General features: G+C 36.5%; 1 protein-coding gene across 2 annotated transcripts; it reads left to right on the forward strand.

Moving 5' to 3' along the window:
• anos1a (anosmin 1a) lies at positions 1-27,912 on the forward strand. 2 transcript variants are annotated; one of them, XM_048197160.1, is made up of 14 exons: positions 1-273; positions 4,290-4,337; positions 14,616-14,678; positions 15,898-16,120; positions 18,370-18,554; positions 18,803-18,932; positions 19,804-20,000; positions 21,697-21,838; positions 21,980-22,096; positions 23,490-23,578; positions 24,055-24,226; positions 24,651-24,868; positions 26,407-26,551; positions 26,923-27,912. In XM_048197160.1, the coding sequence occupies exons 1-14, from the start codon at positions 94-96 to the stop codon at positions 26,970-26,972; spliced, it is 1,959 nt and encodes a 652-aa protein (XP_048053117.1). In that variant the 5' UTR covers positions 1-93; the 3' UTR covers positions 26,973-27,912. The 2 variants fall into 2 exon arrangements, with proteins under 2 accessions (XP_048053117.1, XP_048053116.1); XM_048197159.1 differs by having other exon boundaries at positions 2-273; positions 24,648-24,868.

The following is a 27,912-nucleotide window of genomic DNA, read 5'->3' on the forward strand; positions in this document are numbered from 1 at the left end:
AACTTTCATTATTTGCATCAAGCGCCCGCACATCCACTTTTACTTTCAAGCTCTTCGGCAGACGGTCCAACATAGCACTTTCTGTTCGTCAAGATGCGTGACGCTCTCATCGGTTTGTGCATTGGGATTATACTGTTAATAAACAGCGGGTTTGTAGTAATGAGGAGGCAGGACTCGTCTTCAGCTCTTGGCAGTATTTTCCGTACGAGGTGCGCCGCCAGGTGCCTGAGCCTTCACAGCACGCGCATCGCTCTCTCTCCAAGACATTTCCAGGTAAGTAAAAAAAGAGTTGACAAGTAAATGTTTACTGAGTCAAATGTACTGAATAAGACAGTCACTTAGAAATGAATAAGTGCCTTTCCCCCTGCCTTATTTATGAAATAATATAGGCCTACTTCATAATGTTTTTTATAGTGTTTTTTTTTCACAACATATACAGATTGTTTAGCTTTTTGTATTGCTGTTATTCATATGTTAGTAGTGATATTACTGTTTTGACTTTTGACTTAACTAAATAACCAGCCAGACTAAATTTAATAAAAACATAATATGCATTATTATTATTGCCATGATATTTAGGCAATATAAAGTTGATTATGGATCTAAATAATCTCAAATTCATCTAAATGGCCAGGAAGAGTAGAGATTGAATGATTGTAAAAGTACAGAAATTATACAAATCATAAATTAAATAAGCTACTTTACCCCTGAACCTTTGTTGTTGGGTATCATCAAACTGATTATTGGTTGATCTAATAATAATAATAATTGATTCATTTTAATATTTAAAACTCCAGATAGATCATTCAGTGGCTTGTTGTCTCATTTCAATTTAATAAAGAAATGTACGATCACTCTGCACCTTATCAGATGAACTATACTCTTGTTAGTGAAATGACAGTTATTTGTAGTGCTATACCTTAACCAGTGAACACAAGCAAGCTCACTCATCAGCTCATCCGTTTGAATTCCTAACAATTCACCCAGAGGAGTTCTACTATAAACAAACAGATGCAAAGAATTGGAAAACTGGAGACACAACTGTACAAATCTCTGCCAGCCTCAGTCTCAACACTGCGGTTGGGGTTTTCATTAGAAGTTTAAAGTTACTTGCTTCTTTGTTTATGTTGGTTATGACAGACCGTGGGAGGATTTGGGGTGGGGGTAGAAGAGGAGAGTGTGTTTTAGAGACTTCCTCTGTGTATATATGTGTGTGTGTGTGTGTGTGTGTGTGTGCGTGCCTTATATGTTTATGTGTGTTTGTATCTGCACAAAGGCATGTGGAGGGGAATCTTTGTGCGTGTGTCTGCACTTTTTGTCTGCTGTCAACAAACTCCCTTGTTACAGTGATTATATTCATCCTCATGTCCTTCCTGATCTTTATCATGAGTTTGTACCCACATCCGACCCAGAAATAGACAGCTAGTCAAATTCATTTACAGTTCTTTTGCAAACCTTTAGTACGAATGAAAGAGAAATTCTTTTGTTCAATTTAGAATATATTTAAAAAAAGATGATTTAGTAAGTGTCAAACATTATTCAGAATCAGAAGTATTTTTCCCTTTCATATTGTTTCATGAATAAGCTATTCTATTCCACAATAATAACTTAACTTAAAGTTTTTTTTTGACTATATACATCAACATGAGCAAACATGTGCTCAACCAATGCAAACAATTAAAAAGCCCAATGCCCATTCAAAAGCCCCAATAAAAATCTATATATCCATTCAAATTAAATCATCTCCTATCTTCAAATGCCCTGTCTGCTCATCACAGTGACGGCCTTGTTGTTATCTGAGCCAGACATCAGTGCAGAAGGAAGCTATGCACATCAGTCTCTTTTATCAAATGCTTTATTCTACAGCAAGCTGTCCATCTGGAGATGCTATCAAATTAGACACTGGTCTAGAAGCTCCTCATTGTCTCAGAACCGATTCCACAATGCGTTCAAAGCGTTCCAGAGCTCTCCGACTTGAACAGCTGCCTTCATTCTGCTGTCCGAGCAGGAACTAAACCAGAATGAATGCTTTTCATATCTGCTGATCATTGTCTTCGCGTCCACATCCCTAAAGCCCACTTACGCTGTTTCCCGAGGGGGGAGGCCATTTTGGCAATTATCCCCCTTCCTCTAGTATCAAATGGAGACCGGGGTCATGGGTTAATTTGAACGGACTGAGCTGAATGTCAAGTTATGCTGTGGCAAGGCATAACATCGAGCTATGAGGAGCTATCACTGATGATTAATGATTATGGGAAATTAGAGAGCATTTGATGTGGTTCAGAGAACGTCTTATCTGTCAGCGTTATGCAGACAGTTACGTGGAAATACACAGATCTTTCAGCTGTCTCAATATCCTTTTTGACTTCCATTGTTTTATTTGATCAACAGTCTTTGGTTCCAAGTTTTTCCAGGAACCAATAGTTATTTAGATGTATGGTTTTAGTCAAGGCCGTAACCATGTCTTGAATTTTGGGGAGACCATTTTTTTTCCAAGGGGGTGGGGGGTGTTTTTGCATCACTGGATATTTCTATCATAAAACAGTTGTCAAATATTAAATGTTCAGCTACATCTTACCACACACTCTTTCACCATTAAAACTAAAGCATCGCCCTCTCATCTTCTGTGAACGCCTTATTTGATTTGATTGGCCGTCTCAATCATTTTGACATTGATGAGCTCTGTTAGACCATGGAGGCAGATCAGCCTAAAAATAGAACTTTTAAAACTTTCTGTCATCCTATAACAGCAGAACAGCATCAAGAATATCAAAATAATGGGGGCTGGTTTTAGTAATTCATTATAAAGTATAGTATACAATTATTTCATACACATAAGAAATGGGTCAATGATGTGACGCTTTTTTCTGTCCCATTAATTTATTCAAATAAACAATAAAACAACATAAATGAATACATTTGAATACACATTTTTATTTTTTTTTTATATTAAAATTAATTTTAAAATATTTTTAGGGGGGCATAATGTAAAAAATGTCACTGTCCTGATATAACAAAAAAAGAAAAATCATAATTAAAAGAAGGATTTTAAAAAAACAAAACAAACAAAAACAAAACATTATTAATATTTGAAAAACATTTTGTCGAAGTCATGTAGTCATGTGGAGCGACCAAGTCTTGTGGTCCAACCAATTTGAAGAAACACACTGGAAAAAAAAAACTTAGAGATAGAGATTTTAAAAAAAGCCTTTTAAAATATCAGTTAATTTGTTTTTGTTTGTTTTTTTATGACAAGACAAGGTTGTACAGTGTCATGTGTTACAACTTCTGCCAAAAATCTAATATTTATGAAGTAATTCATAATAGTTGTTAAAAAAAAACTTTTTTTAATGTGTACATATTCAATGTGTAAGAAAATATTTAATAGTTTTTACTTGATGGTTACACTACATGACATTTTAGAGTCATTAAATGTAAAATTTCTTGAAAATGTTAAAAAACATACAAAACCAACATGAACACAAAGTAATACATTTGTAAGAGAAATATTTTTATTATCATGTAAGCTCTTATACGTGATTGACCCAATAACAGTTAAAACATGTCCCATATACAGTACCATTAGTAATGAGAATAGGTTTGTGTAGCTCTGATGTGAGCACATGCATAACGTCTAAGTGAACTAACCATGCTTATGCTGCCGGCTTGATCCATTGATCCCACCACAGGCCAAAATAGATTTGTTTAGCTCAATTCCCCATAGCGGTGTAGTCGCAAGATCTGGCAGTGATAATACTGTGGTTACTTTAGAGTCCCCTCCATGTGCAATAAAATATACAGTGCATCTTAAAGGTTTTATCCTTTCTTTGTTATTGTGCTATTCAATAACCATTATTCTGAAGGCTGGCCAAGGGCGTTATCCTGTGGTCTGCCAATCAAATATGCTGCGCATAAGCTTAAAACAACTAGTTGTTATTCAGATAAACAAAACCCTTTGACGATTCCTGACACGCTACGGAACATTCCAAGATCTGCTATGCAAACAGGTGCTGATGAGTGATTTCTGGTGTTTCTGTGCTCAGGTTAGTCGTTTTAATAAGGGAGGGGATGTAGACTGACTGTTCTGGTTTATGAGCAATTGTACATTGCCGTAGTCAGGGCTGTGTTTTTAAACAAGAATAATGCGTTCATAATAGGAAATTTCCTTTTTAAAGCCTCTCTGCTCAGCAGGGGCACATTAAAATAACACGATTCAAATGAGCCTGTCTGATGTGACTGGTGATTACAGCATTCTGACACGCAATTCCATCTGTCTCTTCTGTCCGCAGAGTAATGGATCCCTTGGATGGTGTCAGAGCCATAAACAGTGTGCAAAGGTAATTTCTGTCAAAATTACACAGCATTTCACAGCAGCTTGACATAAAAGCCAACACAGATCTATCACTGTAAAACATTGGTATGCCTCTGCACCTCCTGTAATGACATCATACATCATCGTAAAAGCTACTGTATTTGTCAGCTATCGCCTTGGACTATTATATCAGTGCTAGCTGGTTGTCGTACAGAAATGAGATTATGATTCACTAGCAAAGCTAGAGGTCACATCTGTAATGAGACTGATACAAATGGAGTTGAAAGGCTATGTGTTTTGATTCACATTATATTATGCAGCCGGTGTTATTTTTCCTTTTCACTTCAAGGCAAAATGCTAATTTCAGTAAAGAACTCAACCCACTTTTCTTAATGAGGACATTAACATGCTCTAGCAGCCTAGTCATTAAATAACAATAATATGCCGGTAGCACAGGGGGAATAGAGCTGACATGTTGCCAATGCAGATTTTCCACACATTTCACTGTGGTATTATGTAAAGCTCCCTTTGATGTATTGTTCAAGACGAGGGCTGCTTGCCTTTCAGTGCTCTGTGCTTGCATTCCTTTACATATCAACCAGCTATTGCAGTCCACACAATGACAGTCCGCAGAAAACCTTCTTGAATGCACATCTGGACGTTTTGAAATATTTCAAAACAGTTCATGATTGTGCATGTTACAGTTAAGTGCCTGAGCAGACTTTTCATGGCTGGAGGGGCGGCTTTAAGGATTCGAGATCTTTAATGCATTGATGTATGTGTGCATATGGTTGGAAAGAGTGCAGCACGTGTTTTCATATCACCCTCGGGGTAAGTTCACTGGAACAGCCAGGGTTTTGACCTCCCTTCTACGATCCATGAAAACATTTGGCCAACTGGTTCATGGATTTTTACTGCGTTCTCCAGAGAGTTTCCTCCATTGGCTTTAAATGAGGACAATGCCTTTTAAACTTTTTCTGCTCATTATACAGGATCCACATTCAGTTAAAGTCCAAAAGCTTCAGGACAATGTGCTTTTGAAACCCTGTGTCAGTCATAATGCATTTAGGAATACTGTAACTAAATAATGCGTTTAGTTTTGTCATCATGTAGCAGGAATGTGCAAAATTACATATTGTCATTATCAGTTAGTGTGTGGGTTTTCTGAATGTGCAGCTTTTAGTTTTCAGTAGGATAACTCACATATTTTGTACAAATCTTTAAAGGGTTAGTTTACCCAAAAATGAAAATTCTGTCAGTAATTACTCACCCTCATGTCATTCCAAACCTGTAAGACTTTCGTTCATATTCGGAACACAAATAAAGATTTTTTTGATGAAATCTGACAGCATTTAGTCCCTCCATAGACAGCTTTCGCAACTGGAACTTTGACGCTTCATAAAGAGAACAAAAAACGAATCCATATGAATTTAGCAGGCTAGTCCAAATTTTCTGAAGAGACACGATCGCTTTATATGATTTATCGTGAATAAACCGCATACGATTTGGCAAAGGCTGCGATTATTTTATGCACTATGGCTCTGTGATCAGTAGTAAATGCTTCTCCATCTGAAAGCCAGAGGGCGCTCTTGCACAGAAACTCTAAATATGCCCTGCCGCAGAAGTAGATAACATGCGTCATATCGCTGTAGCTGAATAAACAGAAGATTGAAACGCTTTGATTAAACATGACTAATAAACACACGACTGCCTTATAGAGTACCTCAGGGATGACGCATTTTTGTAGGCAAAACCCGGAAGCGAGTTAGCATTTTAGGGCTTCCGGTTCCAATGCCGTAAAGTCTATGGGTTTTTCGAATGGGTTTTTGCTAAATCGCCTGAAATAAGGTCTGTGGTTAACAAAGCCTCTGAATATTTTCACGTTTTGATCTATGACATAAAACACACCAGTTATAACCCGCATGTGATTTTTTAAACCTTTATTGTGTCTTAAAAACGGCCGTTGCTAACAAGGTGCTGAAATGGACTACTTCCTTTGGCGGGGACTTTAGACGTCATCATGACAAACAGGACATTTGGACATCATTTCTCATGAAAAAGTGGATAAGTATTCATAACAGCACAGATCATAATCAGCGAGCATGTTTTTAAATAGAGTTGTTTTTTAAATACAGTTTGAGGACGCTTGGTGGTGACGACGTTGATCTGTGACCATGGTGTGCTGTAGTCCGTTTATAGCCTACTGTTAGCTTTTTATATCTGACGACTTTATTTAGGCTTCAAAATGCATAAATGTTGTGTTAACTTGTAAAGATTATCTTGATAGACAAAACGTGTAAGTGTCATAACCCTTTGTTAAACACAGAGCTTATTTTCGAGCATAGGCTTTTCGATCCCTCAATCATAGGCTTTCGATCGAGGGAACCCGTGCGCCGCTAACTTCTGGGTTGGCCTACAAAAACACGTCATCCCTGAGGTACTCTATTCTGTGTAAGAATCCACATCATCTCACAGAAGGTCATTATGTAGTGAGTTTTCAGTAAAAACATGTTATTCAATGTTTTCTTTTGTTGGACAAGATGTTAATACATGCTTCTTATGTCTGGAAAGATGTGTGACGTGTGCTGCTTTTTCAAATGTATATTATAAGCGACTCAAACTCGCAGTGCTTTTAGATGGATTAGCATTTGGAGCCATACTTCATTGACAAGCTGCGCATAAAAAAATAATCACAGCCTTTGCGATTTCATAATTGCACTAAGAATCGTTAATCGCATTTAAGCTAACAATTAGGGATGCCCAGTATATGTTTTTTGTTTGTTTGACGTTATCAGGAATTTTAATATTTATATTTATATTTATATTTTACAATAGCTCTTGAAAACTTTAAAGGGTTAGTTCACCCAAAAATGAAAAGTATGTCATTAATGACTCACCCTCATGTCGTTCCAAACCCGTAAGACCTCCGTTCATCTTCAGAACACAGTTTAAGATATTTTAGATTTAGTCCGAGAGCTTTCTGTCCCTCCATTGAAAATGTATGTACAGTATACTGTCCATGTCCAGAAAGGTAATAAAAACATCATCAAAATAGTCCATGTGACATCAGTGGGTTAGTTAGAAATTTTTGAAGCATCGAAAATACATTTTGGTCCAAAAATAACAAAAACTACGACTTTATTCAGCATTGTATTCTCTTCCGGGTCTGTTGTCAACCCGGGTTCACAACTCCGCAGTGACGCTGCTGACGTGTTATCCGGTGTGCCAGAGCTTCGTTTACAGTCTGAGGGAGACGCACGCTGTATTCAAGCTATTCTACATTGTTTGTATTTTGGTGTTGCTATATTTTTTAAAATGGTGCGTAAGTGTGCATGTCGCGGATGTCCTAATCGCCAAAAACAGTGATGTAAAAGTGCATTACCAATGCCGACAGATGAAAGGATTCAATGGAATCAATTCAATGGAATCAATTCAATGGAATCAATTCAATGGAAAGGATTCCAGAAGAGAATACAATGCTGAATAAAGTCATAGTTTTTGTTATTTTTGGACCAAAATGTATTTTCGATGCTTCAAAAATTTCTAACTGACCCTCTGATGTCACATGAACTACTTTGATGATGTTTTTATTACCTTTCTGGACATGGACAGTCTACCGTACATACACTTTCAATGGAGGGACAGAAAGCTCTTGGACTAAATCTAAAATATCTTAAACTGTGTTCTGAAGATGAACGGAGGTCTTACGGGTTTGGAACGACATGAGGGTGAGTCATTAATGACATAATTTTCATTTTTGGGTGAACCAACCCTTTAAGATCAAATTAAGTGAGCTGCTGTGTTTTTAAAGGGGATGAAAAGATAAGCCTTCTCAGAGAAACTATTAACATGTTGAAAGTAAAATAGCATGTTCAATTACAAGAGCAACACACTTTCAAAACTCTGAAATCATTTCCCCCCCTCAAAAAACAAAACAAAACTTTTAATCCATCCCATTCAAAGCATTGCAGCTAAAAATATTAAACATGAAAAAAAGGTTAGCCTCACTAAATGACTAGTCTCTTGCTGACTATCGTGACCTATGCTTAAAATGAGTCCTTAAATGTATTGATTCCTTGATTAAAAAAAAAAAAAAAAAAAAGCTTTTTGCTTCTAATTAAAAAATTGTTTGCTTAAAAAATTGTTTGGTTATCAGTAATCTCTCATTGAAATATGGCCCATGGGAATCATGGCTTTGATAAAGCTAAACTTGTTTATCAGTCTCTGAGGAGAAGATGGAGTTCCTTGCATAACATTGGTGGTTTGCGCTGGAAATACAGACTGCGTTCACTCCTGTTGGCTTTCATGCCACATTCAGGTGAACAGGCTTCTAAACGTAATTAATCCTTCAATCTCACTACAAAGTGTGCGCATCTAATTAAAGAACTGTATCATATCATGTCATTGCATACAGTACATGCACAAAGCAGACTGCAGCTTTTGTTTTTCTGACCTTGTTTACCGCTACATTCCAGAACTACTGTAGCATTTGCATTCAGTGTGAATACACAAACATCCATTGATACTCCTAACAGAGTGTTTACAAACTAGACTTGTGATTGAAAATGCCATATTGGAACTTAAAATGTGTTCCTGCTCAGAAGCTAGTAGCTTCCAAAATAGTCTGTTAACTTGATGCTTCTTGTTTAGGCTGCTTGCCTCGAATTGACTGTTAACCTAATGGCCTCCTCTCATCGGCTCTTTTTGATTCATAATAACTATACTCAGACAGCACTTGGAAAGCTCTTCACTGAAGTACTCTTCAAAGCGATTAACGTGCTAGAGCTACATACACCAATTCCTCAATTTTTGAACAACATCTACAAATGTTAAAGTACACAGTCGGCCCTCAAATCAAAGATCTGCTCTTGAATATTATTATGCTTCTGCAGCACGTGGCTTTTAGGCATTTGATATTCAAATGTCAGCGAAATAATTAGTGTGCCTTGACAGTTCTCTTAGCCTCCAGTTTAATTGCTGGTTCAAGTATTGCTGTGGCACCAATGCAATTGGAAAACCAAGAGTGCCAGCAATTTTCATGGCATGAGCAAGATTTCAATTACAGTTGCTGTACATAATTTGCTGAGACTGGCAAAGTGAATGTCTCAGTGGTAGATTAAACAACGCTTGGAACCTTCTTAAAGAAAATGCAATTTGTCCAAATGTTGGGTCCAGACATGGGTGGGATTCTTGCATTCCTCCCAGCATTAAACACCCAAAGCAAAGCATTATTCAGACTCACTTACACTAATAAAGATTTCAAAAGATTTTTTTTTAGTTTTTTTTTGCAGCAATGCCATAGAAGAACCATTTTTGGTTCCCCAAAGAACCTTTTCGTGTTCATTTCTTACAAGAACCATATTTTTCTTAGTGTAAAGAACATTTTAATAATCCGAAGAACTCTTTTCCACTATAAAGAACCTTCTGTGCAATGGAAATATGGACGTTAAAGGTTCTCTGTGGAACCATCAATGCTACTAAAGAAACTTTATTTATTTTTAAGAGTGTTGTGGAGGGAGCAACTCAATTTTTACCATTTTATTCAAAAGAAACAGGCCTTTTTTATGTAATGCTGAAAAGTACAAAACTTTTTTTTTCGGGCTTTGTTGTTTGTTCAAGGGCAATGCGTCTTAGCTGAACTGGAACTCACCCAAGGCTTCTTCTCAGCTCAATCTCCATGTCCGCAGCTCTTAAATAACCTTCATTTTGTATGGTGGAAGGGAATGCTTGATTTGAGTCTGAAATGGGGCGTAAAACTAACTGGCGCTGGGGTACAATAAAGACACTGGGAGCGAACGCTTTCGTGGAGATTACAGGTGCCTCACGGACAAAAGTGGAGTGGGTTTGGCACAAGCCAAAAGGTGGCTTTAGAAAGGTGAAAGCGATTGGATTGGAATACTTTAAGTGATTTATAGCTTAGATCTATGCTGTTCTTTTTCCACCAACATGCAATGCATCATAAAGGGCCGTTACACAAAGGGCCATTGAGTGCTGTATTTGAGAGACTGATAAATGAGACTACGGTTGTGAATGCGGCGTTCCTCAGAACAAGCCATTGTTTACAATGGTTGAGGTTTAAGGGTGAGGCCGAATAAAAATGTAGTTTAAAAAGAGGCCAATGAATCTACTTGTCATATACGATATGAATAATATCTGATCAATTATAAAATATGTGGGTAGGAGGTCATTTCCCTGCATTGAAAATCCAACACCTGCAGAGTATTGAGTGAGGAGACTTGGGTGTTTATCAATAGACTGAATCATATATCATACATCTATCACATATGATGCTGCATAATCAAGGTAGGAGGGCATTTTTAAGGGCATTATTTGTTTCAAGACTGCTAAAGTTAATAATTATGTTAATAGTTTATGGGTCAAGAATGAATAACATTGGTCCCACTTTATATTAAGTGGCCTTAACTACTATGTACTTACATCAAAAACTAAGTACAATGTACTTAATGGGTTCATATTGAATTGCAAAACACTTTTGCTGCTATTGAGGTGGGGTACTGGTAAGGTTAGAGAAAGCTTTGGTGGTATGGGTAGGTTTAAGGGTAGGGGTAAGGTGTAAGGGATGGGACAACAGAGTAATTATAAATGTAATTACAGAAATTAATTACAGATGTAATTACATGCAGGTGTTTTTAAAATATAAGTACAATGTAAAAACATGTATGTACACAATAAGTGCATTGCATCAAATGATTAATTTAAATGTAAGTACACAGTAGTTAAGGCCACTTAATATAAAGTGGGACCATAACGTTTATACAATTTTCATCAAAAATTTTAATGACTCTAAAAATTTTATTTTGTGTGATCTTCAAGTAAAAGGTAATAACAGGGAATGTACATATAATAATTATTTTCAAAAAAGTTTTTAAATATTTTCTAATGAAAAAAATATTTTTACAAATATGTATTCATTTGTGTACATTTTTTTAAGAGAATTACCACAGATCTATTATATCATTTTCTGTTTTATGTTTTTTTCTCCTTGCAAACTGGTTGCACCATGACTTTGTTGGTCGCTCCACATGACCTTGATTTGGCAGACAAAAGTCTTTCAAATATTAAGCAGCAAAGCAGCTTTATTAAATTGCTTCTAAAACAGTAATAATAAAACATTATGTTATACTACTTACATTTTTTTTTATATGCTACATTATGATATATTAGGCATAAATGAATTAAGTAGGTAGTACAGTAAGTAGGTAAGTAATTAAATAAATAAATAAACAGTCACATGTATTTACATAGTGCTTTATATAATACAGATTGTTTCATAGAAGCTTTACAGTCAACAGGGAAAAACTGTCAATATTGCAAATTTCTCCAGTTAGGACACAATAAATTTGATTTTAATTAAACCTTTAATTTCAATAAAGCAGCTTAACAGGAGACAGTATGGTGTCATTATTTGATGTCAACTCAATTCACTTATTCTGTGATCTCATTCAATAGTGTAAAGTATACAGCCAAATTGTTTCAATTTATGAATATTAATTAATTAAAAGAACATAAAAAGATAAATGCAGTTTATTTGCCAGTCTCTTTATTCTTTATATATTTCACCTAGTGCAAATGATAAACATGCAGTAAACATTAGTACTGTACAAATTGTATTGTAAGTAAATGAATCTTCAATTATGCAATGCTTGTATTATTTAATGTTGCATAATGTGGTGTGCATGATGAGTTGATATTTACACGCATGGGAAACAGAAGCAGGCAAAGCGGAATTCTCTCAGCTGCACAGGCGACTCTGAGACAACGTTTCGTGTGTTAGAGCACACAAGCTTCAGGCAATCTCAGCAGGGCTCTGGCCGCTCTGAATTCCATAAAACTGCCTCCTCTGCCGCCTCTAACTGCCCCCGTGCCTCTCCCATTATTCATAGTTTCCGACGACTGCACCACCCCAAGCCCGCGCCGTCTTTAAAAGGTGTGCGTTTTTACTGCCCTCCCAGATAAATGTGTTTCCCACTCTCATTCTCACTCAGAAACATCGCCCCAAGGAAAACCTCAGTTCCCCCAGCACAAACACACATATATTAACAATTTGCACAGACACACACACACTAACGGAAATGCGCCTCAACCTTATCGTTTCCTCCTGATACTAAATCCCTGGATTAACAAGCATTTTAATGCGAAACTTTCTAACTGACGTCTGCAGAATCTTTCCTTCGGAAGGAAGTGTACGTTTTTCCCAAGGTGGTGGTAAAGGTCCATTCATGCTGTTCTGAAAATGTGACCATTGAAGTAAAGACAGCTCCTAGATCAGCATAATGTGTAATGTTCACATCTCTCCCCAGCATGCTCCTGCAGAGCAGCGTTTAGCCCCAGCACCATAGTGACCGCTGTGTCTCACCGTGGCATGAAATTGGAAATGCGAATTCCCCAGAGGCAGCCACGCTCACTCATGCAAGGAATTGAAGTGTCAATTTTAAGGAAAGGAGAATAGAAGATGAGAGAGCGAGTGAAGGAGAAGGAGAAAGAGCCAGGGAGAGAGTCAGGTGTAGACATTGAAATGAAAGAGTTTTGGCATGTGATTTAAGTGCTGAATGCAAATGTCAGTGATCAGAATACATTCAGGGATCTCTCCGCTGACACTTCCAAGTTGCAGAGAAGTTAATGACAGACTCCAAACACCTACGTGTGATCAAAATGACAAAAGTGCCTTTGTCTGAACGATTTGAGAACTAGAAAACTGCTAGATTACAAATCACTGTAGCTCTTCAGATCAGCAGAAACTATTCAAAAGCTGTCGTGACATCAGATTTTCACTAAACAAGTATTATGTCATAAAGTATTTACAATAACGATACTATCGAGATACACTAGCTATAGAAATGTGGAAAAAATGCTATGTCAAATACATGCTTAACTTTGTTTAGTTTCAGTTTTCACTTTTTTTTTTAGGCCATTGAATCACTTTAAATACGATTTTAGGGAAGTGAAGAGAGAGTCCTTCACATACGTACTTTAATACTCAAAGACGTACAAAAGAAGTATACAAAAAGATCTTACTCTTTATCTGCACTTATTGCAGAATGGGGTGTCTAACACCCCACCTTTTCCAAAATCCAAAAGAATCCAAAAATTTCCCATTCTGGCTAACATTTTTTCAGGTGTGGGCAAAGTCTCAGTAGTAGCTACATGCTGTGTCTTTTTCTTTTTTTCCCCATTTTATGACAGGTGGCAACCACTGTTAAGATGCGATTCCAATCAGATAGTTAGCAGGGCTGGATTATTTACAGTGATATTATATGTGTAGTTTTAAAGATACATTAGGTAACTTTTTGCCCTCTAATGGTTGAAGCAAAAAACTACAAGTTACTTGCAGAGGAACATTGTTTTGATCATTACGTGAGCTGTGATTTGTTATTCTGCACAGATGAATCCCATGGTTTGAAGCGCACAGCTGTGCCCATGGTTACAGATGTTCGCCTTATCAGTGTGAACGTCACTAACTACATCACTAACTGCTCTCCCAGTAATGAATGGTGGATATCTAAAAAGTGTCTTATGAGCAGTTAAGTAGCCATATAGTAGTAGTATTTTAGTACCATAGTAATTTACACTATAAAAAAGATTGTTTTTTGAAGGTTCTTTACACGTTTAGACCCTGAAGAACCCTTTACATGCTGAAATGGTTCTTTGTGTTAGAGTTTAGGGTTCTTTTTTCCCGCCTTTTTGTTTTTCAAATCTGTAACTGTCAAAGCCACATCATTACTGGTTTTCTGGAGCTTAGCCATTCAATTACATAGCCTGTCAACACACTCTCAACAGGTAAATGATTTCTTTCTTAAAATGTCTACAAATTTTAAGTTTCAAATTGTAACTGGTGTCCTACCAATCATCTTTATCACACTATTGAGTTCCTAGTACTTTCAAAGCATGGTTCTTTATGGAACCTTATAAAAATGGTTCTAGTTCACCAAAAAGGGTTCTGCTATTGTTACAAGCCAAATAACCCTAATTTGGTACTGTTTAGAGTCTAGGTTAAGGCAAAATCACGGTTTGTAAGATGGTTTTGTAATGTATTCATTCATTATTTCAATTTTGTTAATTTTGAACTACAAAAGTTACAAAGTGTACATTTAACATGATATCAATATATTTGATTTCTTTTTAAATACGATGGTTATCATTAATATCTGTATACTGTAACATCTCTACTCAAAACAAATGCTTTTGACTTTAACATATTCGGCTGTGATTGTATGAAAAAGAATGATACCAGAGTCATTTGAGACTGCTTCCTGATACTCAAACCTCTGCTGTCTGTTCACAGTGCCTGGAGCCATGCAAAGACTCCTGGGAGTTGAAAGATGGACCTTGTCGAGATTTATGTGAGGTACAGACCGCAGCATTCTTAACAGATCTGGTAGTTTCTGGGATGTGCTCTCAATAAGAAAAAAATCTGATACAAAATGGCTGACCTTGATGTTCTGGTTTTCCAAATATTAATCCTCCATTGTTTTTCTTGACAGACTTGGCTACCATATAAGTGGTCTCCTATTGTTCAAAATGATAATGTTCTGCTCTGATCTTCTTTTTAAACAGTCTGAGAATCTCTTTGAACATTTCCCTTTGGTCTCGAATCCTGTTATTGTGGTGTTTCTCTACATTTTAAAACTCTTGGCCTAGTAACATCTATAGCTTTTCCTGTTTCTTTGGCTATAAATGCACTGTTGAGGGCAATGGGGACTTAAACCAATGAATATTAGTTCTTTTATTTGCCAGCATTGATCAGGACCTTCATCCATCATTTTAGAATTATATAAGAGCAAGCAGCATAAATTCATTCACAACATGTAAATGTAAAATGTTATAATCATCTTGTTTTGAACAGGGCCAAAAAAAAAAAAGAAAGAAAAAGAAAAAGAAAAAGAAAAAGAAAAAGAAAAAGAAAGAAAAGCCATTCTCTAAGTCAGCTGAAAAACAATATACACCTTTCATATAGGCCTAAACTACACATGAACATATACATTTTTTCTTTTTTCTATTATTTCTCTGAAATAAATAAGACGTATTATAGGGTAACATAATTATTCAACTTTCTGTAATATAATTTTCAATAATTACATTTCTAATATAATCTAGGATAGGCTCCAGAATCTCTGCCCTACAAAGGGCAAGGGGTTTGGATGGATGGATGAATTATATTATATTATATTATATTATATTATATTATATTATATTATATTATATTATATTATATTATATTATATTATATTATGTTATATTATATTATATTATATTATATTATATTATATTATATTATATTATATTATATGAATTTATAATTTTTGCATTATTTATTTAACAATTATATAAACATTTTTGCATAAAAAGTGCAACGTTTCATAAATCACTATTTCTGTGTGAATATGCCTATATGAGAATGCACACAGGTTTTATGTACAAATACATGCATACACTCACTTAGAGGAAAAAAGTGTGTTTTAAAAATCCATAGACAAATTAATGTCACATAAATGAATTGCTAGAATCTATAAGGTTTGAGATACATGTGTTTAACTTTGGTCCTGTACACTATGGCATCTCCTCAGCATGCGTTTCTCAAGCGTCATGGGGAGTGTGTGACAAGCTGTGAGTTCCTGCGATCAGTGATGGTGGTGAAACAGGGTGACTGTCCGCCGCCAGAAAGAGCCAGCGGGTTTGCAGCCGCCTGTGTGGAAGGATGTGAGGAAGACGGAGAGTGCTCAGCCCAGAAGAAATGCTGCCCAAACGGCTGCGGACACACATGCCAGTCACCTAAGAACCTCTACAGGGGTAAGACCTGATACTGAATCTGAGGGTAAACAGCTGGTTTAACCCAGTTAGCAGTTAGTTTTAAATTATCTTTAACCAGCTGTGGTCAATACTAATAACTGATAACTGTACCTTTTTGCATTTAACTCTTTCAACTGGAATGGCTAACTGAATTAGAAACAACTCAAATAGTTAAAAATTTTAGAATTTAGACTTTAAATTTAATTTCTAACCAGAATAATTTAGAATTTCGTCATCAGAAGAGTACGCGCACTGACAGATTTTTGTAACCGCGCATTCTACAGCTATAATGGAGGACTACGTAGATGAGAGATTGTGCGAAGAGGTTAGAATGTGCCCTCATTTGTACAACTCTAGTGTAATGGATCCACTGAAGGCAAGTTGCTTAGAACCCAAGTGCAGTTCATTTAACATAAATGTGAACTAAATACAAAAACAAAGACTTGTCTTGACTTGGCATGGCATGGCTTGGCAAAACAAGAACTAAAACAGAAAACTCACAAACAGCAGTTAAACACGACAATACTTGACAAAGAACAATGGCAAACATGAGGGCTTAAACACACAGAGACTCATGACATAACTAGACACACCTGAAAGCAATGATTAAACCAATGAACCAATAGGCTTGTTCGACTTCATGCAGCGCTGCACAGACCGATCGGCGTCTGACTTGAAGCACTGCATGCCGGTTAGAACTTTTATTCGACTTGAGACAGCACCAATGCAATGTGACTGTGACGTATGGCATCAAAGTACCGGGAGAGCGATTTGAGAGTAGCTGGCTGGTTCATTCTGTGCCGCATCTCAACAGCGGCTGCACGTGATTTGATGACGACATAGCTGTTTCACGATTGGCCAAATTCACCGCATGACAACGATCATGTGTGTTTGCTGTTTGTTCCCACCTTCAGTTCCACTTCAGTTCCATTTTTATAACATTTAAAGCTCTTTTCATGTAGTCACAATGTTATATTGTGTCGTGTACACTACAATGGTATAGTATATGCTTATGTTGAACTTTACTCTTGTACAAACAGACGCTGTAAGCAGTACATAAAGTATTGAATGAAAATGTCTTTGAAACGTCAGTGTATTAGTCAAATATTGCATTTATTTCACTTCAGCAGTGGCAAAAGTATGCAAACGCAGTGTGAGTGTCACACCCGGAAGCAGAAAGTGTCCGACATTACGTCTCTGTTTTCAGCTCCTGCAAAGCGGCTACTCTCGCCGATCGGTTGCATCCAGCCTCAGCTGATGTCAAACACACCTAATGACAACCTAACACATGAGAACAAGGGAATCACATGACATGATCACATGGGGACATGGGAAACACATGACAACAGGGAGCACATGGCAAACATGGAAACAAAGCAATGAAAACATAACAATAAGACATGACTAAACTTCAAAATAAATATCAAACATGAACATGAAACAAAACCAAGACTAGACATGGCATCTAGCATGAAAGAATACAACGATATTTACATCTGTTGTATCTCATGGCAAAAGATTGCTCAAAACTGTGCATGCGTTAAATGCCTGTGTACGCAAATACTTTTTATCTCACAATTATGATATTTTTCACAGAATTATAAGATATAATCTCGCAATAGCGAGTTGCAATGTCAGAATTGCAAAATATAAACTTGCAATTGCGAGAAATAGAGTCAGAATTGCAAGATATAAACTCGCAATTCTGACTTTGCAAGTTTATATCTCACACTAAAGCCTTTTTTTCTCAGAATTATGAGATATAAACTCGCAATTGTGAGAAAAAAAGTCCGAATTGTGAGATAAAAAGTTATTTTTTATTCAGTGGCGGAAACAAGCTTCCATAGATAGTTATGTGTCATATAGGCCTATCCTTGGAAAGCAGATAATGTACTGTATTAATTTAACGTAATTTTCGGTATTTATTTATTTTTTACAGGTGTTTTATCAGTATTTAGAATTTTGCACTTCATTGAATTGTGCTTTAAGGTTAACAGAAATGTCCATAAAATTACAGGATAATATCGAGGTATTGAGTTGCCAGTACTTTTTCCGTTATTTTACGGATTTATTTTTTACAGTGTATGAATACATTATAATATATTACTGATAGACTACTATAGAACAAAGGCGTATCCAGATTGTGATCTCTTAAGTTTAAATTTCTATTCTATTCTATTCTATTCTATTCTATTCTATTCTATTCTATTCTATTCTATTCTATTCTATTCTATTACCTTGATATTCAGGTGCTCCTCTGAAGCCCAGGAAGGAGCTGGTCTTTCAGGAGCTGGAGTCTGGTGTTCTGGAAGTGCGCTGGTCCTCCAAGTTCAATGTGTCAGCAGAGCCAGTGCTAAATGTTCTGCAGAGGAGGTGGAACTACGGCATCCACCCCAGTGAGGATGGAGCCACTGAGTGGCAAGTGGTGGCACGGGTAAGTGTGAAAGTATGTGTAATATAATATAATATAATACAATATAATATAATATAATAATTTTAAATATAAACATCATAAAAATTTTTGTAAATACATTAATATGGTATTGGCCAGGCATAAAATTAAATGCTTAACTTCACTTGGGATCCTTGAACTATATGTTCAGTCAGTCATTCTTTATTGACTCCCTTCAGTGATTTATATGCTCACTTCCACACTCATTCATCTGTGGTTCTGTACTGTAGACATCAGAGGAGCGTGTGTGGTTGACAGACATTCGACCCGGCCGCTGGTACCAGTTCAGAGTGGCAGCAGTCAATGTTCATGGAACAAGAGGATACACAACCCCCAGCAGACACTTCAGATCCTCTAAAGGTGAGATCAAGAAACTGTGAGATCTAATGGGGATTCTATAGAGTACCTCAGGGATGACACGTTTTTGTAGGCAAAATCCGGAAGCGAGTTAGCATTTTAGGACTTCCGGTTCCAACGCCGTAAAGTCTATGGGTTTTTTGAATGGGTTTTTGCTAAATCGCCTGAAATAAGGTCTGTGGTAAACAAAGCCTCTAAATACTTTCACGTTTTGATCTATGACATAAAACACACCAGTTATAACCCGCTTGTGATTTTTTAAACTTTTACTGTGTCTTAAATTCGGCGGTTGCTAACAAATTGCTAAAAGGGACTACTTCCTTTGGCGGGGACTTTAGACGTCATCATTAAAAACGGGACATTTGGACAGCATTTCTCATGAAAAAGTGGATAAGTATTCATACACAGTGCAGATCATAATCAGTGAGCATGTTTTTAAATAGAGTTGTTTTCTAAATAAAGTTTGAGGACGCTTGGTGGTGACGACGTTGATCTGCGACCATGGTGTGCTGTAGTCCGTTTATAGCCTACTGTTAGCCTTTTATATCTGACGACTTTATTTAGGCTTCAAAATCTATAAATGTTGTGTTAACTTGTAAAGATTATCTTGATAGACAAAACGTGTAAGTGTCATATCCCTTTGTTAAACACAGAGCTTATTTTCTGCGATTTTCCAAAAGTCTATGGGAAAAATGAATAGGCTTTCAGTCGAGGGAACCCGTGCGCTGCTAACTTCCGGGTTGGCCTACAAAAACGCGTCATCCCTGGGGCACTCTATTAGGCTCCATTTTAGGAGAATAACAATAACATGATATGTCTGTACTGTGCCGTTTTTGTACTGTAAGTTTTATTTCTTTATTTCTCCCCCTCTCAGATCCTGCCCCTCCTCCGGTTCCATCTGAACTTCATGTCAGCGAAATGACCTTTGGTGCAGAACGCTCTGTGTCTGTCCGCCTCAGCTGGAGCATGTCTGCAGATTTAGACATTCCTGTTAACCATTACAAACTCTCTTGGAGCTTGTCTGACCACACAATGCCACCCAAACTCAAAAGGAGACAGACTGCAAATGGGGTAAGTCTTATGACTTGCCCATGCCTCTGCACTTTCACTTTTTCTCTCAGCCTTTCACTATTTCATTTTCTCATATACTGGATTGTTCCCAAAACCCCTCAAGGGTTAAGCTCCCCAGCCCCTTCTTTCAGCAAGCCACAACAAATTAGATATCTTAGTGCAAATAAGTGCAAGACAAACAACTCAGGATTGGGCCTTTGATCGCACCAAGCCCTAAATTCAAGGGCTTCAGACACCAAACTAGGGTGGTACAGCATTGCATCACCGCTCTTGGCAAATGCAAACATTTCTGGGCGCCATTTGATATACAGCCAAAAACAGCATATCAATTCTAGTTGTTCTTGAGAAAAGGAAATCTCTCAATAACAGCTGAATTGTTTTTCTTTGAATGAGATCATGTTGAAGAGTTTATTTTTTCCTCCTTTAGGAATCCAAGAGATGGCAGTTGTGCCGCTTGATTCATATTTGCATGTTATATTTTTGAGGGCTTTGTCAGCTGAGGGACAGTTTCCTCAGAAAACTACATTTTTAAATGGTCGCTGAGTGAATGCAGACCAATGCAAACAACACTTCTTTCACTTTTGGGCTCTGTAAGATGACAGGGAAAAAATATTCAGATTGATTTTAAACAGATTACTTTAGTGAACAATGATTATAAGATTATAACGCAATCTGCATAAAACTCTGATAACATTGCATTTGGCGTACTCTATTGCTATGATTTATGTGATTACTAGTAGTATTAATATTAACATGTGACTCAGCTACAGTATCAGATCTCATGTTATTGAATTAAAGCAGGGGACTCTAATATGGCCTGTGGGATATTTTGGAGAAAACTTGCAACTAAAATATGCTGAAAACATTTTGTATTAATTTATTTTATTGGTATGATATTTCTATAATATTGTATTATCTACAGCAAGTTGTATTTTATACACTTTGGGATAGAAACATTTTTTTTTTATTATTATTTTGAAAGAGGATGCTTCTCCAAGGAGAGGATATTCACCAAGGCTGCATTTATTTATCAAAAATACAGTATAAACATTATTATTAACAGTATTATTGTGATTTTGTGTATCAATGTACCAGTCTTTACTGTCACTTTTGATCAATTTATTGTCAGATTAACACAAATTAAGATATTTTTCATAAAATCCGATGGCTCAGTGAGGCCTGCATTGCCAGCAAGACAATTAACACTTTCAATGCCCAGAAAGATACTAAAGATGTATTTAAAACAGTTCATGTGACTACAGTGGTTCAACCTTAATGTTATGAAGCAAGTGCACTTTTTGTGTGCCAAAAAACCAAAATAACGACTTTATTCAACAATATCTAGAGATGGGTGATTTTAAAAAACTGCTTCATGAAGCTTCGAAGCTTTACGAAACTTTTGTTTCGAATCAGTGCATATCAAACTGCCAAAGTCACGTGATTTCAGTAAATGAGGCTTCATTATGTGATAAGTGTTTTTGAAATTTCAGTGGTTCACCACTGGGGGGTGCGTGACTTGGGCAGTTTGATATGCTCTCCGAACCATTGATTTGAAACAAAAGATTCGTAAAGCTTCGAAGCTTCATGGGTTTACCTTCTAGTTACATTTTTTGGGGTTGGGATTTGTATTGCTGTGACTTTTGTAATGCATCCCTGTGGGTTTTGTGTGTGTGTGTGTGTGTGTGTGTGTGTGTAGGACTCTACTTATGCAGAGCTGGATGACTTGAGAGAGAACAGGAGTTACACTGTGGAGTTGCAGGCAGTTTCATACTGGGGTCAGGTCCCCCTCAAGAGCTCCAAGGCCATTCTTCAGTTTACTACAAGCCAAAGACAATCTGGTACAAAACTATTTAATTGCTGTACATTTTTGCTTGATATATAACAGCACTCATTTGGGTGTTGTGAAATTCAGTGAAAACAGCTGTAAATGTTTTGAATTTGCAACGTTATACTTTTCCCCCATATTTCATGTCATTCAGATTTGGAATCCACAGTCAGCCCGGTCTTTATAAAACCCCAGTCAGATCTATTAGATGTGGGCACTCCGTTCTATCAAGATGGACAGCTTCAGGTCCGGGTTTACTGGAAAAAGAAAGGTATGACAGATGCAATAGACCGCGTCTTTCATGTGGGAAACAGTCCTGTTCTGTTACTGTGCTGGATGTCTTTCTTCCTCACAGCTATGCTTTGTAATTATGTAAACACTGTGCTTATTAAAGAGTTAAGAATCAGAATATGTGTAATTAAATGAAGAACAATAGCTCTTTGTTTGGGAAGAGATAAGAACTACTATTGAAGTAAGTGTGGACCTGTTTGTGTGCTAACATGAGCTGATGAGGCATGTCTCAGCCTAACTTCGCATGCTGCAAATTATATTTAAACTGTTTCGGTTTGTCAGTGAGTGATGAGTTAATCCTACATTAAACTCACAAATGAAAACTGTCATGGAAATGAAAACATTTCATCCATACCAAGCCATGCGAAATGGTGCTTGAAATCTTTTCATTGACCTCTGCAAGGATGTTTTTTTTTTTTTTTTTTTTTTTTGTAATTTCAATAACTTAAGACTCACACTGGCCACATGTCAAATCCCTTAATCTCTCTAATGGATGTCCCACAGATTTATCTAATACTGATCTGTCAGGCACATTATCAAAATTGCTTTGCTTTGCATATTTTGCTTGGTTTTGCATATTTTCTGGATGCTATTACTGAGCACTGATTACTTGTAACATCTTATTACAGTAGTAACTACATGTAACATATGTAACAATGACACTAAAATAAAGCAATACCAAAAATTCTGTCATTATTTACTTAGTTATGTTGGGTTACACGTTATTATAGGTGTATTTAACTATTATGTACTTACATCAAAAAAATAAGTACAATGTAGTTATTATGTTCATGTTGTATTGAAAAACACTTAAGGTTAGGGACAGGTTTAGTGGTTTGGTTAGGTTTAAGGGTGCGAAAAACCATTTTTTTGTATAGACAATACAACAGACATGAACAAAAAAAAGAGACATTTTTCAAAATGTTTTCTTTTGTGCTTAACAATAGAAAGAAATGCATACATACATGGGGATTAGTTAATGACAGAATTTTAATTTTTGAGTAAACAACAGTTCCATACAAGAAAGAGCGCTGATATTCAGTACACCAGAACAATTGGATATGTGAACTTGCTGAGATATAGAATAGTAACAGTTCTAATTAATATCAAATAACTTATTTTTTCAGACAAAATTTGGCTAGTTATTTCAGATAATCCTTCTCAGCCAACCCATAGAAATAGTTCCAAATGAAAGGAAATCATCAAGGTTTTAGTAAATTAAGATCACCAAGCAACGTACAGACTGGAAGCCTGTCTGGAACAACATACGCGAGTTGAGCGAAGCGACAGAAACTTCCCGTCCCCCATTCAGAGTGCTCTATAATCACATTTTGGAATCTGGCATTTCATATTTAGCTGTCTTTCCCTTTCAGATCCCACTGTGAATCGTTACCGTGTGCAGTGGTCTCCGGAATTTTGCAGTCACAATGGATCCAGAACCCAGGAGAAGCTCATCACCCAGGTAACCAGTCAGGAATGTGTCTTCTATCCTCCCTACAGGTGCAAGGCCACATTCTGACAGCTCATACATAAGACAAATTTCCAAGGAGAGTGTTCGTGTGGTGTTCATTGATCATTCATGGCACATAACTCACCATTTGGAGGCACATCCCAATTCCAGAAAGATTTCTTTACTAAACTGCAGAGAAATATGAGACAAAATCATCTTTTAAACTGTATGTAATTATGCTCTTTACAAAGTAAGAGATTGTGTTAAAATCTATGACACATTGAAAAGGGGGAAAATATATTTATCAGCATGAAAATTAATCTTTCTTGACATATACAAAACATGAACTATAGATTTTCCCATTGTGGCCCACAGCAATGCTGGATGTGGTGATAGGTGATCAGTCATCATATTTCTCCTTGAATTCTTTTCAGTGGAGTTGGAATAAAGTCTTACTTTTTCTTTTTCTTCCCCATATCACTGAACAGGAGAATTTTGCTAGCCTTCCTGGTCTTCAGTTCTCTTGCAAGTATAAGGTGATCATCCAGCCTATAGGAACAAAGGGTCGAGCCCAGGCGGAAAGCACAACCTTCTACACCCCGTCCTGTGCTACCATTCAGAGCAAGAGTCCAAAACCCATTCCCTGCTCCACAGCCTCAGGTGAATCTGAGATATAAAAGAATATTATGACTGTATTGCTACATTTCATTAGTGTAATCTACAAAGGTATATATATATATATATATATATAAATTAATCTGCATATTTCTGCATGTTGGGTGGACTACATTATTTTATTTTATTATTTTACATATTAAGAAGCTGTGAGGCAGTTTTGTTAAAAAAAAAAAAAAAATTCTAAGAAAAAATAATAGATTATATCATAAAATCATAAACTACTTATGTTATGTCACTTACATTGTGTCACTGTGACATATTTCACTTTATGCACCCAAAACTATATCAAAATGAATTTTTAAAACAGAACAAAAATAGAATCACTTATTTGTTTTTATTTGTATTTGTTTAAGGTTTCATGTTTCTTACATGTTTCTTATATGATTCTATTTTCTGAAATCAGCAGTGGTTCTTCCGAAGATCCTGGTCAGGGCAGAGAACCTGACGGCAGCGTTCTCGGTCTACATGGGGAACGTGACAGGCCTGTTCTCATGGGTGGTGGCCATGCCTCAACCGTCACAGCAGGTCACAGGGTATCAGGTCACATGGGCAGAGGTCATCACAGAGAGCCGCAGAAATAATCTGCCCAACAGCCTCATATCCCAGTCTCAGATCCTGCCTCCAGTAAGTCACGTTTATAATGATTGCTGGTCACAAACATACAGTATGTTGTGTTTTGAACTCTGTTCCCTGGTATGGGATCAGGATATGTTTCGTTTTGGGCACTAGTGTGCACGTCCAGCAGCTAAATCACCAAATCAGAATAGAATTAATACTGAATTTAATTCTAAACTTAATTCTGTTATATATATATATATATATATATATATATATATATATATATATATATATATATATATATATATATATATATATATAAACAGTTATTTTAACACAAAATATGATATTTTAAAGAATGTTGGTATCCAAACAGGCCCCATTTACTTCCATAGTATTATTTTTTTTTTCCATACAGTGGAAGTCAGTGTACATCAACTGTTTGGTTACCAACATTCTTCAAAATATATTGTTTTGCGTTCAGTAGAAGAAATAAATTCATACAGTTTTGGAACAGTTTGAGGATTTGAGTAAATGATGACAGAATTTTCATTTTTGGGTGAACTATCCATATAAATTGTAATCTTTGTTAACATTAGTTAATAAAAATACAGCAGTTCATAGTTTGTTCATGTTACTTCACAGTGCATTAACTAATGTTAACAAATACAACTCTTGATTTTAATAATATATTAGTAAATGTTTAAATTAACATCAACAAAGATTAATAAATGCTGTAAAAGTGCAGTTCATTATTAGTTCATGTTAAAGGTGCTGTATGCAATTTCTCAAATTTGTTATTGAACACTGTTGATATTTGAAATCAACACAAACAAACCCACCCCTCTCTTCATTGCTCCTCCTCCAAAACTCAAACTCCAATCCTAACAGTAGTTTAACTGCAAAACTCTCACTGATTACACAAGCAATACGTGTGGATGTGTTTATCACAGCTGACGCGCAACAAAATGCTTCACAAAAAATAAAGGAAGCACAAAAAATGAACGTACAGTACACAAGAGTAAATACAAACAAGCCTTCGTTGTTAGTCGCCAACAGCACCGCAGCTCCAGAGAATCAAAGCCCAGTGTTACTTAGATGAGAAGGAATCAAAGCAGCCTCTGCGTCTGTTTTCAGGCCTTCCCACTTACTGTAGCTCTCTCCAGCGTTGGAAAGCTTTTCTAATATAAACACGGGTCCTAAAGCCCTTGCCCAGTCATAAACCTTCATTCCAGTGATATTCTTTTGAGCTGTTTTGTATTGTGTCCCATTTCTCATTCTGCAGTCTCCCTCTTGCTCACTCTGTCTCCACAACCGTCAGATACCCCACCTTTAACTAATGCAGATAACTGATGTTAAATAATGAACCTTATTGTAAAGTGTTACTATTATATTTCACAATATTACTGTTTTTTGTTTTGTTTTTTGTTTTATCAAATAAATGCAGCTTTGAGCATAAGGGACTATTTTTAAAAACATTTAAAAAATCTTGCTGACTCCAAATTTTGAACAATAGTGTTTTTGTATTTTATTTCTTTCTCAGACTCAAATGATCTTATTTAACTAAAAAAAACAACAACAAACTTTTCTTTCCTCACAAACAGGAGCGTAATATCCTGGTAGTTTCTGGTCTTCAGTTGGCATCTCTCTACAGGCTTGAGGTGCAGGTGATCACTACAGGAGGACAAGGCCCAGCAACCTCCAGAACCTTCCAGACACCAGCTCACAGCAGGCCAGTCCTGCACTACAGTAAGCTATTTAATCTTACAAGACCTTTTACAACATTTGTGTACCACATCACATACTATTAAAAAAAATAAAAAATAGTGAAATCGCTAAACTTACTTATTTCACAATTTATTATTGGATATCTTTTGGGGTATCTATTTGGCACTGAGCACTCTAGTGCAAAAAAACTGCAGCCCAACCCTTAAATCTTATTAAGGGAGAGCTGAAAAGACGTTCTTGTTCATCGGAAGGAAAAGGTCAGGGGGTTTATGAGAGGTCAAAAGTCTTGTGCAAGTGGCCCCAGCTCTTGATGTGGAGGTCAACCAATAAATCATGTAATTGAGATGAATTGCTTTTCCTCTCCTGACTCTAGTGTATATTTAACTCCGCAGAACCCAGGATTAAGAAACACCATCTAAGGTCGGTGATAGAACGGCACTGAAGACCACACTGCAATGAATCATCCTGGACCATAACTGACTCCTCAGGAACACAGAGTATCAGAAGAACCAAAGAACAGTTCGTTTCAAATCGTGTTTCAGCCTGAGTCAGTGAGCTGCCTCATAACTCAACATGGGGACCTGCTTTAATCTGAAGATCAAATTGTGATTGACGTTATGATATTTAAAGACCCAGTAATTTCCTGTGGGGGTGGGGGTGGGGATCGGCTTCCACAAACTAATTAGTATTGAATTTGCATCAAAGACTTGGGCATCAAAAGCAAAAGTCATAGGATGAAAACAAAACAAGTGCAAATATATATATAAAAAAAAGGATTTTAAACTGTAACTTTGTGGTTATATGCCTAAAAGACATGCTTTGAATTGCACCCTCTGGTTACACTGACCCTAAACGCTGCAAATGGAGCCTCTTTAATCCAATATTGCATGTGATGACTAATTTGGTTTAACTTGTAAATAAGCCTGACTCAGTACAATTGTTTGTGGTTTTGCATGTGTTCGTTAAACATGGAATTTTACTGTTTGTATCCCCATTGTGTCAATAGCAACAAATGAGGAATCAATGAAAAATATCCCAGCTCTTTAAAAGAAAAAAAAAAGTTTATGAGGGTTTTGTGTGGTGTGTGCACAATATGCTGTAGAGATATTTGTTTGCAGTCATGTAATTCCTGTATATACTGTATGTTTTTATTTATTTATGTATGCAATACAAATGTGTTATGTGGATTTGTAACTGTCTGTGCGTGTGAGTGCATGAACGTGTGTATGTGTGTGCGCGGGTTCCCCCAGCATCATTCACAAACTGACAAACCCTTGCAAGGAGATTTTGTATAAATATATTTGTAAATTCCCATGGATAATGAATATTAATGTACATATTTTATATGAATAATAAAGATGTTAAACCTTGTTTTCCCTTTA

This window comes from Megalobrama amblycephala, linkage group LG7 (assembly GCF_018812025.1).
Source record: "Megalobrama amblycephala isolate DHTTF-2021 linkage group LG7, ASM1881202v1, whole genome shotgun sequence".
In the NCBI taxonomy this organism is placed as follows: Eukaryota; Metazoa; Chordata; class Actinopteri; order Cypriniformes; family Xenocyprididae; genus Megalobrama; species Megalobrama amblycephala.

Coding starts and splice junctions, on each gene's coding strand:
- anos1a (XM_048197159.1), top strand. CDS start 94: ATGCGTGACGCTCTCATCGGTTTGTGCATTGGGATTATACTGTTAATA. Junction 274..4,289: donor TCTCTCCAAGACATTTCCAG/GTAAGTAAAAAA, acceptor TTCTGTCCGCAG/AGTAATGGATCCCTTGGATG. Junction 18,933..19,803: donor ACACTTCAGATCCTCTAAAG/GTGAGATCAAGA, acceptor TCCCCCTCTCAG/ATCCTGCCCCTCCTCCGGTT.